The 15,727-nt window shown below is 34.8% G+C and overlaps 1 protein-coding gene across 1 annotated transcript in view; it reads left to right on the top strand.

The window, feature by feature from the left end:
* Nucleotides 1–15,727, top strand: part of LOC116159335 (carbonic anhydrase-related protein 10-like) — a 49,566-nt gene that overhangs the window by 23,550 nt on the left and 10,289 nt on the right. Inside the window, exon 4 of the mRNA XM_031472290.1 lies at nucleotides 14,017–14,112. Within this exon, the coding sequence (XP_031328150.1) occupies nucleotides 14,017–14,112 (96 nt within the window). The remainder of the gene's footprint in view (nucleotides 1–14,016; nucleotides 14,113–15,727) is intronic.

Here is a 15,727-nt window from a genome sequence, read left to right as displayed (position 1 = left end):
TAATACAAAATATCAGTAAAAAAAATGATATTGGCCTTATAAATAACACAAAACGATAAACGAAAAATAAATATTTCTAGCTTAAAATTAACAAAGATAATGGGCAAATGACAGGTTAATGTATGTTTAGGTTTTGGAATAACTATGAAAAAAAGGTTTCACTGATTGCCTATAGAATCTAAACAAGGTTCACACAAAGCTTTTAAGAGAGACAAACAAATTTGTTACACTTTTTACAAAAAAATCTTGTTTTAGAGTCCTTCACACAAAAAAAGCATCTCTTTCGAGTTCCTGGAGTAATCTGTTCTGTGGGCTGAAAGTTGGAAGATGTTCCAGCATATTCTTGTCTTCTGTCCCGTACTGCTCGTGGTACATTTGTTTCACAAGAACGACGAATTAAATATGGTTTTGTCAGTTCTATTGCAAGTTTCTTTAGATATAATCTTCTTATCATTGAATATTGTTTATTATTTGCTGCATAAATCAGTTGCGAGTTCACGCCTGCTATATTTAGTAAAGCATATAAAACAACCATTGGCCATCTTCGAGTATTCCTTGCTACATTGTAAGTGGCGCACAACTTGTCCAAATTGTCTACACCGCCTTTGGTACTATTATAGTATGTTATTATTTCAGGTTTGAATTTATCCTGAGTTAATTTGTCGATGGCATCATCATGGTGTAATGAAGAGACTAAAATGACGTTTTTATATTTTTTTGGAACATACGAGACTACTGTTAGATCTTCCTGGAACCCAAACATGGAGGTACAGATATCGCGATTTCTTGTGTTAACAAACTCTGGTGGAAGTTCCCTTTTGTTCTTTTTTATGGTACCGACGAATGTTATGCTGTGTAATTTCAGCAATTCAACAACTAAGGGTATGCTGGTAAACCAGTTGTCACAAGTAAGGTTCCTATTCGTTCCAGATATGGGTTCTACAAGGCGTAAAACAACGCTAGACGGAGAATTATTCATTCTGAAAGGACCCTCGGGTTGTTGACCCACATAGATTTCTAAATTTGCACAGTATGATGTGGAAGCATCGACAAGAGCAAATATTTTCACGCCGTATTTATTTGGTTTGCTGGGAATGTATTGCTTGAAGCCGCATCGTCCTCGAAAGGCTTCAAGCTTTTCGTCTATGGTTGCATTGACTCCTATACAGTAGGCATTCTTACAGTTTTGAACAAAACGATCGAAGATAGTTCTTATCGGTGCCAACTTGTCAATTTTCTTCCTTTCATCCCTGGTTGAGAGATCATCGAATCTTAAACAGTTTAGGAGAAATCGAAAACGCTGTTCAGACATTGTTGCCCAGAATCTTTCAACTCCAGTTCCTTCTCTGTCCCAAATTTCTTTTGTGTTTAGTCTGCTGCTTTTGATAGTTCCAGCTAAGTATAATAATCCAAAAAGGGCCTTTATTTCAACTAGGTCTGTGGGTTTAGCTGCTCTGGTTCTAGTATAGTTTTGGGATACGTTACCTATAAATAGGTTTGTATTTTCAACAATTTCTGTTAGCATTGCATCCGTAAAGAACAATGACCAGCATTCTTCTTCAGAAAGAGCATTTTTTGCATATTTTCTCACTCCAGGAAGACGTACAATAATGTTTTCCCGTCTTGTTCTGCACGTTTTCTTGATACAATGTTTTCTCCACTTTGTAGAACCATTCTTTCCAAGAAAATGAGGAATTCGAGGAATTTTTTCAGGTGGAATATTTTCATCATCATCATCATCACAATCTTGTTCCGACTCACTATCAGTATCTCTTTGTTCTATAACATCATCCTCTGTAGCTAGTTCTAATTCATCATCGTCTGGTTCTTCTACGCTATTTAATTCTTCCCAAAGTAATCGCAATTCCTCTTGTTGTTTCTCCCAACTCATCTTTTCTAAAAAAAAATATCTAGAGGGAACACAAATATAACGATTCTTGTTATATCATTTGTATAACATATTAATATTACAAATAATTTTTCCGCAAAGTATGTACTAAGCAAATAAGACAGACAAAGTGATAAAATACTTACCTAAATGAAAAAGTCACAATTTCACTACGTACAAAAATAGTAACACGAGCGGTGGCGCCAAGTCTGAGAGACCTTTTGTTTAATAATTCGCTTGTAATTCAAGCTAGAACCCTACTACGTGTTAGGCCACTATTAGAGCTCACTTTATGAAGGTACTAAACTGGACGAATTTTTGCCGACCAGAATCGAGAAATGGCGAGTGTTTGAATTATCGCCGGGTCTGTTAGACTTGGCGCCACCTCCGGAAGGTTCTGGACATAGGTAAAATAAAAAATAATCACATGCATTTGAATACCTAAACATTAAAAACACTATGATAGCATAGCAATACTTCCGTTTTTATTTAACTGATTTGTCACAAATTATAGCTTTGATGTTTATAACATAAAGTTTTACAAACACAATTACTGGTGATAAGTACCACTATAAAATCGAGAAAATATACAATGAGTTACGTAAATCAGTGGCTACGCGCACTTTAAGCGCACCCGCAATTTTTCAGAACCGTAAACTGAGGCAAAGTAGACATGGGTCGTGGTGCTTAGTGAGTTCAAAACTAGCCAAAATAAAGCAAAGGTAACAATAGTAAACTGGATAAGCGCCACTTAGTCAATTTAGATTATTTCGTAGTTCATTATTCTTCCACTAGAAGTCATGCAAAGTATCTTTCTGTACCTAAATACGATGAATACTTAAAAGGGTACCTAAAATGTAAATTTTAAATTACACGTACCAATTGTTAGACATTCTGAATTCTCAAGACCGAACGTGGCCATTGAACTTTTACTTCCTTCAAACGGATCTTCCGTTCTAGCGACTTTCAGTCTTAAACACCCAACAAGCGTTTAAAATTGAACAAAAAAATGTTTCGTGTAATTTTGAACTGAAAGTAAAAAGTGAAAATGAATTCGACATATACTGGCACAGTGGCAGACATTAACACGCCAATAAATTGAACACGCTTTCAAGCCCTCAAAATTGAATTTACCGCCGAAACATGGCACAGTTGGTCACAGCACAGCACGTGACGTCATATTATGTAAGTTGAGAGCCGACCTGGTCTTTCCGTAATCATACGTAACTAGTTTTGCAAAATTGGCGTGTGTTTTCCTTGTCATATACGGGTTATTTATATTTACGAGTATATAGTTTTATGAACAGTCATTTTAGCTCCACATTAGCTATAGCATACAAATTCAAATTAATTAAGGTGACATTTAACGGTTGATCATAACATAACGCTGTAAAATTTACGTGTTAATGACGCGCGCCTATTCAAACTGCATAAGGTAATCAAATAAAATAGTATGAAATAGAGTGCAGATGCAGATGTTACCAAATTTCCTTGTATCCTTCTTCTTCTGGTTACTTAAATAGGGTGTGGTATTTGTTGGGTAATTGTATTAATACCTATGCCTCGGCTGCTCGTCAGTTAATAACCCTCTTCTAGCCTCAAAGGTAAAAGGTAAAGGATAATTAAAAAGTTATTTTTTTCTTAAAATGCCTCGATAATGAATTTTGAATATGTGCGTCGCGTTAATAAACCCAATCGTCCACCCACGCACTAATGGCCTGCAGCTGCCCAGGCCCACTGGATATATTTATAATATTTCCGATCGATGGGGCGCAATTACACATTTCTATATAACCGCATGACAAAATAAAAAACGTTTAAATAAAAACCCTAACCTGAATTGCTAGTTTAGTGCTTTAATTAAATCTCGCTGTTATGTTGCGTTTATAGGGTAATTGACGGTATATGAGAAATTGCAAACGAGCGTAATTGATCGCACAATTTATTAATCTCAGGTAGACTTTATTAGATCTCGCGTAAACTTTTCTGATTAATTAATCGATACCTCTGTGAGCTAATTAAGAAACATAGACCGTTGCGGGGAAGTTTTATCGCGCTTAATTTAATGCGTGTAATTAAAATTAAACCTTGTCATGACATTAACAGATTTTCGCGTTCGCCTGCAAACAACTCCCCTAAGCCCATTTACGAAAGTTTTATCGATACAGTCGAAAGCCTTACATGGTGTGCAACAATTACGTTTAGAGGATGAGTAGATCGACATCATTAAACAACCGCCAACATTATAATGAGTAGTTAAGCAAAGCAGACGTTATAAACCACTTGCTTGGTATGAAGTGCTGGGATAAAACGTTGATTTATTACTAATCGATACTAGCGTGAGGTTGTATCATGACAAGGTACGGGATACCTCAATTCCGCAACTTGCGAAGCTTATCAAGTCAATCACGATCTCCCTTTAAACTGTTCGAAAACGTCTTTAACCCGGCCTTTAAATTAAACAAGCACGCGTTAATCATCTCAATCGTGGATCCTTCCACAACAACCTGTATTGGGAAAAGTTTGTGGTGCGATTGTGAAAATTAAATGCTAGCTAAAAGATTGAACAAAACTTCATTTTCTTAATGAAACCCCAGAGTTTAGTTATCACGAAGTGACAGTAACAACTCCGTTTCGTATAATTAAATAACATCAATTACTATTACATTTGCAGGAAGTTTGTTGCGAAAACATTTTCGTGGTATTTACTTCGTACGGAAGGGTTTTCAGTTGAACACTTAACAGATTTCGATTTAGCATCGTATCCTCGAAATCTACATTTATAAACTTCCAATTGAATCGGCGCACATCAAACGGATGGAAAAATTACAACAACAATTATCGATATCGTTTGTTATTGGGATACCTACCTTACACAAATAATGAATAAAAAATGTAACCAATTTATTTAGCTGTTGTAAAGGAGTATACCTTTCATGGTGCACTTTGAGAGGGATTTGGGAATAGATGAACGGCCATACAAAAAACGCAATTGAAATGTCCAATAAGAAAGACAGAGTACCTTCATAAGTAGAGCAAACAGGTGATTTATTAAAGCGAAATAAGGGGAATTACATAATTTACTTAAGATATTTCGCGATTAAGAAGCGGCGAAGATGGTTTACACTTACGATATGGATGGTATTTTGCTTGAAGGTCGCTATTATCCAATATTTAAATTTATTCGTCTTTTACATGAAGGTATAAGACACCTGAATTTGTGAGAATAGTACAGAATTAACATAATTGAAATCAATGGGCTCCACATTGGGCGCCAAAAAATACACAACTTGATCCACGGGATAAATTTCTTACACAAAATCCCCAAAAACGGTCGGTTCCTAATTTGATACAGTTTAAAAAATTCAAGTAACTGAATTTATGGTTGAGTGGAAATTGGCAGCTGATGTTCTCATTTTGAAAGGTAGCAGAGAATTGGAAAATTATATGGTGGAACGCCTTTTTTACAATATAATCGGACGTTTGTATTGCCCGGTAAAAATTTGGTTACTCATTGAAGGTCGAAAGATGGTTGACGAATTGGAATCCAGAAGAACCCAGTGCTACGGGTTCCTCACGATGTAGGTATCTAATCTGGTTTATTTACTGGAATGTTCCGCAGGGTGAAAATGTGCAAACTTGTGCTTACAACATATGGTTTTGGCAGCTAACAAAAGCACGAATTAAGTGTCTTTAACCTTTTTGTCGGTTGCCGTGTTATTTATTAACATCTAATATAAACAAATTAGGTACACAGTTTTGATTGATAAATTTGATTTTTAACATCACTCCAAATATAACGTAATGAAACGTGTTGCCCTTTGGATCCCAACGCTTTCGTGGTAACAATTTATTTAAATGCGACCACTTCAATCCTATAGTGCAATGACCCGCAAATATTCACGTACTTATTAAGAAAGTAACTTCGCACTGGATTTTCAATTGAACATAGATCCGCGGACAGTACCCTTGCTGCAGAAAAAACGACTCCTTTGGTTGGTTTTGTGTTTTGTTGAAAAAAGCAGCCCAATACTGCCTAAAGTACCCACCACAATAACTCCATAGAAAAAAATGGGGGCGAAATTTTCCGGTCGCGTGGCTAACAATTCCCTTATATACTGCGGTTATTATAAAAATCAAGTCAGTAGAAAGTGCCTTAGTCACCAATAGGTAATTATACATACATAAATACACTTGAATGCTTCTAGAAAGATGTTATAATGTGGTTAAACGATTTTCAAAAGCCTAGTATAGAGTTTCCAGAACTTTTTAGTTCCTTTCCAAAGCATGAAGGTTTTATACAAATTTGAAACTGTACGAAAACCCTGTTATAAGTGCCGACCCAAAGGAATTCCGGGAGAGATCCGAACAGCACTTTTGGGACACTAGATGACTTTTGAAAGGCGCCATAAACTTTGAATGATAGGATGCCCTTTAGCGCTTTTCACGAACGACTCTGAATTCATTATGAAAAAACCTATAATGTGCTTAAAAAGTCAGAAGGGAACGTTGAAAGCTCTGCAAAAAAATCTAGAGTTCTGGCATGTGTCTAAAAAGCTCTAGAAATAATTTTAATACAATTAAGGCTCTGGAAATCGCCGGGAAAGATAAATGTGTGTATCAGTCCAACAAACTAGACATTTTTTGCGTTAGAAGTGCCTTAACTGCCCGGGAAAGGGCCCAGGCTTCTTTGGAAAGACTTATGCACAGTTGCATTGTTAAGCAACAGAAACATATCCTTCATATCCCAAAGAACTGTTGCTATCAACTGCCCAGCCTCCAGCAGATGATTCGCTGCGTGCCTTTTTTGGAAGAGGAGAACCTTTGTGAGTCGATTGTGTGGATTTCATCTTTGTTCCTGTGTCCCAATGGTGCACCATAGTCTCATCGACAGTCACAATTTGTACCAAACAAATCAGCATCCTTTTCCAAAGCTGCAAAATGGATTGCGACTTCAGGGAACTCATATTGTCGCGCAAAACACCACATAAAATGCACACAAGAAGTTCAAATTTGAGTGATAGAGTAAGAAAATATGACACAAACTGTCCCATTAATTTCAAGTTTCTCCTTTGTTTTTTCATGGTTAGGCAGATTTCTTCTTTGGGGTCCCTCGTAGCGTTGAGAATATGCCAAAAGGGCACTGGTCGCTTTTTTTTGCAGTTTTGGTGATTTAATTAAATTACTTTAATTATTTCTTTCGAAATTAGACTTTGATTTTGATCAATTAAGTAGTTCTGCTATGCTATTTAAAAGGGGCGATTGAGAAAAAGAGAGAGATGCCATAATGCAAAAGGTAAGCTACCACTCTTAAAAAATGACAAATTAAGCATTTCTAATTTTACAAACACACATTATTCACACGCGAAAAATATATACAGCTAGTAATATGACTATAATTACGTAAAGTTTAGGAAATTAAAAGTTTAATAAAATTGGTAATAATACGTGGTATGCGCAGAAAACTAACTAGAAACAGAAAGGATCACTTTCACTCGTTTTTTTTTCCATACGTTAGAAAAACAAGTTAACCTTGAATAATCAAATGACCTTCAGATACCTATAACCTTGTACATGTTTCAAACGCATTCGGTAACCTTGATGTAGGATGCTTTCTTAAATCATTTATGTGACAGTTCTAATTTAATTTATGGGCACTTTGTTTATTTTTATAAAAGGTTGATGTAGTAATTAGTAGCGATAAGAATGCACTTAATCGGCAAAATGTTTTCGTAGAAAATTGTTATCTGAAAAACATTTCAGCGTAAAATTTTGATGCCTACGTGACTACATCAAGAGCGTATAGGAACTCGAGTCTTTATTGGTGGTCGAGTTGTTACGCTCCGGTGATTGGATGAAGTTTTTCGAGTGGTGAAAAGGAGGGGAAACACGTTAAATACTGGAGTTGGCGTAAGAAAGGGGCCTAATTTCGAGGCCGAGTTGCTGTTCGTTGAAAGAGGGCTTTTAGCCAATTGCGAGGACGGGTTGCTGTATGAAACCCTAGAAGACACGAGTCCTGCGTTAAGTTTCGTTTTGTTCGTCAAGTAAAATTTATTACGTAAAAATTAGGAAACCAGTGAATGTTTTGGGTGTAGAATTTTTTCATTGAAGTTGTCCCCCACTTTTTCCGGGCAGCCTTCGTTTCATCTGTCGTGGTTGGTCAGCCAGTTTAATTCAAATTGAGTAAAATTACGTTCCTGTGACCTGATCAAAAGATGAGTTAAAGAAGAACAAGTTACTGCGATAGGTTTCGGTAAGTGCGTTTTTCTTTCGCAATCAGTGGTTTGTGTGTTTGTGTGCATTTTTGAGATTTTAACAGAAAACCGAAAGTAATTTTATGATTTCATTTTTTGTTTAATTGTAATGGAACGCTTATGCGAGGTGTGTAAACCGGCGTTGTTGTGGTCAATTTTTGAATGTTAGGATTTTATAATTTATTTAATTTGTGTGTTTATAATAAATCTTGTTTGTGTGAAATCATGTAAACGTGTGTTTATTCGAACCCTTTAATGATCTAGATAAATATCGCATGCTTAATTATGATTACTTTTGTTGATCCGTACCCAAACTTTGTTCTATCGCCCTTAACGCGCATCCCTTGGTCACTCCGTGATCTTGAACAAATAAATTTTGTCAAAATAACTCATGTAGAGCGAGTGAATATACGTCATTCGTAACCAAATAATTCTTTATAGCTTGATGGTAAAAGTGTCGACAAATGTATGCCGATCATACGTAAAATACGTCTACGTCTCAAATTCTTCCTTGTAACACATTATACACGCTATTTTCCAAAGGATGAGCACGAATTTATTTTTATGCTCAGGGAGTTAGTTTTCCCCGAACTGTATTAGATCACTATTACAGTTGTAGGCTTCCTTTTAAAACTTTGATGCATCCACTGCATAATGCTTTTCTTCATACATGTTGGTTCAAAGTGTAGGTGGTGAACCCATTGCAAGGTCAAGTATACTGAAAGAAGGACATGTCATGTAACACTATGAACAAAATCAATGCTGCGGGCCCTTTAATATTCTACACAGGTAACAAAACAGTACGATAAGTTTATTGAGTATTAAATAATTCTTGAAATCCTAGGCAATTAGCTGAGGTTCGAGGCGAATGGGCCACCCTGTCGCTGCAGGATAGGACGAATATTAAAACAATGACATTCGCCCGTTTCGAAGTATAATTTGATCAAAAGCAACTGTTGCTGTTGTTTCATTTATCATTATAAAGTAACCTTGGGAGAGAGAGATTGCCGTTATAAATTTTGCAAATTAAATTGTTGTCAAAGGATTTATCTGTCACATTGTTCGAAATTAAAAGGGTTAATTTGTGAACGTAATGCGTTTTGCGGGCTCACTTTGAAGTTCATACAACAGCTGCATTAAAATTAATCAATATCGAGGTTATTAGTATTTTCTGTTGCTTGATAAACAGAAATTAGCAACATCGCATATTGTGTTTATTTTTTTGTAGTTTTCACTTTTGCGCTACTAGAAAGTTATTGCACTGAAATGCATAAATATTACGTAGAGAACCCTCGTTCAAAGTGGCGTAAATTACTAAACCATTGAGTATCTTATGAATTATGGCTAGACACGGAACCTACATCAATTTGTAATGAAAATTTTACATGTTTCCGTCAAATTTTATGGGAGAACTCTAATTTTATCATTTATGATTAAGCAAATTAGTGAACAACTCGTTTGCCAAACATTACAATTTTACTATTGTGTGTATGTTTTTTTTTAAACTAGTAGCATTATTTATTCATTTATAAAAATTAATAATAAATAATTTATTGTATTGTATATGAATAGCAGAAAAGCCGTCGGTCCATCAGCGTGGTTCTTAGAACCGACAACACTGTAGCGTTTTGAGTTTTTGACTCTTATCTGCTTGTACACTCGCTGCTTATCAGAAAGCTCTTCATTCACTCGCATTTTAGTTCTGTTCTCTATCACTATAGAGCGGTACGCGTATAAAATTTCCTATACTGGCAAATTTATAAATTAAAACCAATTCTTCCTAAGCCTAAAGCGACCCACATGTTACAACTCTTACTCTACGACGGTTTCAAAAAACGTACTTAGTGCTAAACTGACAGTAGCGCATTTTCCTTTTGCATGCTGAAAGTTTTTGTTAATGTTGAATCTTAGCCGAGGGCATACGTAATAGTTACTTTTCTTGAAAGTGAAATAACTTTCAACTTTGCGGTTCGCATTTAAAATACTTCACTTTCAACTGAAATTTTAGGGCTGCCCAAATCTAAGATTGGACATTTAAGATTAATATTATGTTTTGTGTCATTTGATAGTCACTTGTGTTGACGGGCGTACAGTTGCGTGAAAATTATTAGTGATAGCATATTCAAATGATGTCCTTACCAGAACAAGTCCTCTAAGGGTACGGGCCTCCGCTAACAACTTGACGCTAACCAAGATGCCGCCGTGGCATCCATTGAACTTAATGTAACCGTCGGTTCTCAAGATATCTGCACCAAAGCAGGTCTGTAATGAGAGAAGTGGGGTTCCACGTTTTTTTAGGTTGGTATTAGCAATTTGAAAATGAAAGTCAAATTAAGTAAGGCATTTCCGCTGTTACGTGCACTTTGAGAATGCGCAACAAATTTACCTTTAGTTAAGCACGGTAAGCTCAGGCAAAGTAGAAATTGGTCGGGGTGATTAAGGGATTCTCTTCTACAACTAGTCAACAAAGCAGAAGTAAATACGTAAACCAGACAGGCATCACTTAGTCATATAGAACATTTAACAAGAAAGAAAATACTCACTGAGGGAGAACAGAGTAGACTAACAGATCCTTGATAAAGATAAATGGTGAAAAAAGTTGAGATGGTAACACTTAACTAAAATTATAGTCATACAACTGGTCAAATTGGATGTCAATTTAATACAACAAAAAATTAAATCTTTCAAAATATATTTAAACTGCAGGGTGGTGTTGATTCTCTAGGTTGAAATGAGAGGCATATGAGAGGCAAGTGAAAATTGACGTGCTGTCAACTAAATTTGCGGTTTACGCATTTGAAACGGCAATCAGGACATCCTGTGTGTAAAATGTTTCAATTGATTTAATAGAGGCTTGGTTCAAAAAGACAATTTCCTAAATTGTTATTGTAATGTTATTTTTTGTTTTTAATTGTTAATTTAGCAATTATTTAAGTATTTTATTTTGTTGTACTTAGTATAATATATTTTAGAAAGCATAATTCAGGGAATATAAATCGTAATTTCGACGTAAGATAAAAGACTTATTTGGCTAGATGTTTTGTATAAACGTTATCGGACAAATTAATTGGATTTATTTACTAACAACGCCATGTGCGAAATTTGTTGCACCAAAGCTTGCAATATATTAATATTATATATAGTCAACTTTTTTATTTACTCCTACTGTACAATGGAAATTATATTTATGAATTTAACAAAAGGTTACAACATTAACATATTGCAAATAAAATTGTTAAAAAAAACTGTATACTTAAAATATCAAAAATTTCATTAAATGCTGTCTGTGGCGGTAGAGTGCCTAAAATACAAGCTGCATTTCTCTACTGAACAGCTAAACTGAATGTTTGTTTTAAAAATACAAAACAACGATTTTCTTGTGTTTTTTCAAAAATTTTTTTACTAATTTCTGAAGTGATTTTTTTGGCAGATGGGCCCCAAGCGCCAAGTGTTTCTATACCGAAAGGGTAGAAAATAAAATGGTCTAGTAGATTACTACAGTTACTACTGTACTAGTCTTACGTAAAAAAAAGTATAGAACCATTTTTGTAGTAGGGTTTGTTATCTTTAAGTTTTGCCTCAAGAACTTTTCGCTACGAATAACAGTTACTGAGATGCAAGCGAGAAACTCAAAAAGGCCCCTATAAAAGCCCCCTCCCCCACCTTCCTCGAACTCGCCTCCCGATTAATAAATACTTTTTATTTTCTCGCAGAGGTTGGTACCCATATGAAATATAGGTTCCGGTTCCTCACTATGTAGGTAAAATTATTTTTTAAGGGTTCCGGTACAGGTTCCTGCTTCTGTGGCTTCGATAATTTTCGGTTCCGGTTCCATTATTTTTTGGGTTTTTAAGTAAATAAATAAAATCATTATTAAAAGATATAAATTATTATTAATTATATAAAATAAATAATTCACAAAATTAAAATATATTGTTCTTTTGCATAAACATATTATTTAAGTCTAATTGAAACTTATTTTTAGTTTACCTCTTTTCTACTTTTCCTTTTCTTCAGGAGTAGTTTCAACTATTGCTTCCCTAGCTCCTAAACTCTTCAACCATTGTACTGTTTTTGATCCATTTTCGGTATTGGTCACCCTAAAATATTTTTACTTATTTAATATTAAGGTTAAGTCGATTGAAATTAGTGAGAAACTGAATAAAAGTGAAAAATTGGATTTGGACCAACACTTCAGAAGCATATTTTAAGAGTCACACGTGTCTACTCTACCTACAAGCGCTGAGTGAAATTGTATTGAACGCTACAGAGAGAACCGAAAAATAACTGTTCTTTTGCACTAATAATAACGGTACACACTCACTCACTCAGACGGAAGAGAATAGAACCCACAATTTGTATGTATCAACACTAGGTTCAGCGGTAAGCGGAAATTTGGGGCGAGGCGAAGCTTTTAACTTAAATGATAAGATGTAGTCACATCTTTTCGGCACGCAACAAGTACCACATTGTAATTTTTTTGTCTTTTAATTCCCCACAGTGGAAGATTACCTATGCTGATTTACCTCTCGAAAATCTAGATATAGAAATTGTTTTCTACCAATAAAGCTCTAGATTTCTATTCTGAAATACCTATGGAAGTAAACGTGACTGTGAAAACAACGAGTTTTTGTTTCCCTTGCGAAAGATCTTTGCATCTGAAAAATAAATACTTTGTTTTTAATGTTAAAATGTTCAGATCGTCATCGACTAACCAGTTTGCAATTAGTTTGAAGTTTGGAAAAACGATTTCGTAATTAAAATTAACTACACTTTGAAGTTACAGGTACTAATATCAATTACACCGCCGTCTAATGAAATTGCTTATTATTATTTTAGAAGTTTGTTCATTAAGTTCGTACTTAGGGGAAGTCAAGAACAAAATAATGTAACAGTTTCGCTCTATTAAGACGGGCGGCGATTGATCATTGAAGTGGCTCTGATGAATCGGAAACTGAAATTATTGCTTTGCAAGTGAACATTAAAATTGAGAAGAAGTAAGGGCAGTAATGAAGTTAAACACAATAGTGATATTCTCCGATAAAAGCCATTTTATCGTCTCATGTTCCATTTTTCCTTGTGTAGCAGTTAAGAATGCAGTCCATAAATTAGGAAGAGCTTTTGGGACGTTCATATATTCTTCATGTGCTTTACGCTTGAAACAACAATATTAGGTCAAACTCATTTTTAAATACGATGATAAAGATGTTTATGGCCTAAAACTAACGAGTTTTAAAGAAGTTAAAACTTTTAAAGTATTTTATAAGCAACACGCTCCCACGAATATTAATTCTCCCTAGTTAACCATTACAGTATGACGAACCGGAAAATGTGATTCCTAGGGCATATTTATTATATCAGAAATATTCTCCACTAGAAATCGATAAAAGTAATAATGGAATATATGCACATGTTTCAGTCCATCACACTGACTTTTCATAGAATATTCAATAAGCGCATTCGAAACGAAGTGATTTTAGAAAGATTGATGTGATCTGTATTATGTAAAAGGAACTACCGTTGGTGAAATTGTATATTGAAACTTTTTTACTCAAAAAAAGTTTACCTATTTGACTCGTTAGTACGATTCTAGTAGATTTGAAAGCAATATTGATAAAACTATTAACTTACTTCCGTTAAATTAAATTCGTAACCGTTTACGAACTAATGGTTATATAAACATCATTTAGCACACAAACTGACGCTATTAATTTATATTTAACTTGCGCCGTTTCCAGGATTTCATTAATCTACTCGGCTTTCGGTCTGTTATTTAAAGTTTCAAATATACCTCAAGCATTATTTCACTTTTTATGTGAGACCGCAGTATAAGACACATTATAAATATTTTAACCTTTTATTTTCTACTTTCAGATTCAACTTTATGGTTTTAATAAAGACTTATATCACAATATGTCCGAAGCGCAGCATAAAACGCAAGGAATTGTGGGCATTTCGCTTATGGTACAGGTAAGATCTTCCATGTTTTAAACTGTTAGTCATTCTTAGTCGTGGGAAAATATGGTTTAATAATAATGCACGATAATCAATATGAAAGAACTTTACGGTGTGACAAATTGCTAAAATATATTTCTTTTCCACTCCTTGGGGACTCTCTTTCTTTCACATATTGTTTTATTGCATCTGTTAAAAATCATCCTTTTTTATGTAGGGATTATACGTACAGCTCTGGGCATCTGCTTATAGATAACGTGATAGTGAGTGGCTCAAAAAGTGGCAGATGATATTGTTTTTTCTTACGAGTAACTAACTCCTAACATTTTCAGATTTGTACCAATTCTTATAGCTTATAATAAACTCAAGAAATGGAGAGAGTGAAATGTAATTAAATACGTTAATTACAAAAACAATCAAATCCAAATTGAAATTAGGGTTGCCGTCTCTTAATTACACGGGAATAGCTCTAGGGACTGCACTGGTTACAAGGAAGGAAAAATGAGCTAAAAACTTATAGTTTATGTGATGTTTAATGAATGATATTAAAAATATTACAAATAGTAGACTGTAATATATAGATCTGAAATGTTAACATTTAAATTTAAATTAATTCTTAGTAGAAAAGGGGATCAACACGTAGTCAGACTAAATATTAATATCAAAACAGGCTTCCGCAGAAAACAACGGGGATATAATCGTTAAGTGAATATCAAGCAGATGTAACAATTACAATTCGATTGTATAGAAAACCAGTATGTAATCGAACGTTATCTCAAGGAGTCGACGAAATAAAAAATTACCTTTTGAACTATAGGTCGCAACGGTCTTGTTGTACGTTATGTACGTTTAATAAAATCTCGGTATAGTAGAGGGTTTTCCAGTAGCCCCCGGACGGAGCTATAAGTTTCAAACGCGTGAAAAATATTTTTGGAAACTTTGATACACTGAGTTTTTTTAGGGGGTGATAACCCAAAAACCGGCCCAAAAATTTTCAAATTGCAAAACCTGTCGAGTTTTACCTTTTTGAAAATCACCCCCTAATAAAAATCCCCAGTGTATAATGACAGCTTTAAACTATCTAAAATGAAGTTTTTATGACACTTTATTGATCCCGAAATTTTCAGATTTTTTTCTTCACTCGTGTAAAACCAATAGGAAAGGAAATTAATATATTTGTGAAAGTTAAGCGCACTTCTAATGAAACTCACGACTTAATCGGATGTTGTTAACTGCAACTCATAGGCGAGATGAAATTTATAAATTCATACTTCTCTTAACCCCGTTGGTAAAGTCTCTTATTAGTGTACACTGTTAGTTGAAAATTTTGGTAAAAAGTTTCAGTATGTGACACCAGGATGAGATTTTTTCTCCGTTTCCTCATGAAAGTACCTTGAAATTGACACCGGGAGACACTCCCAGACGTGATTGTCGCCCGTAATGACGTCATAATTCTGGAACTGTTGCCGTCACCTTTGTTTCGTTATCTCAGGAACCGCTGCTCGGATTCTCATTATCGAAGCATCGTTGTATCGGTAATTAAATTATCTCAATAGTTTATAAGAGAAGCTTTTGTCGAAAAGTGCATGGTTTACAAGATATCGGATTTCTAACGGGAATCTGTGAACAA

Source organism: Photinus pyralis, unplaced genomic scaffold (assembly GCF_008802855.1).
Source record: "Photinus pyralis isolate 1611_PpyrPB1 unplaced genomic scaffold, Ppyr1.3 Ppyr1.4_LG1, whole genome shotgun sequence".
Taxonomy (NCBI): Eukaryota; Metazoa; Arthropoda; class Insecta; order Coleoptera; family Lampyridae; genus Photinus; species Photinus pyralis.
This window is presented reverse-complemented; position numbering and strand designations above follow the sequence as displayed.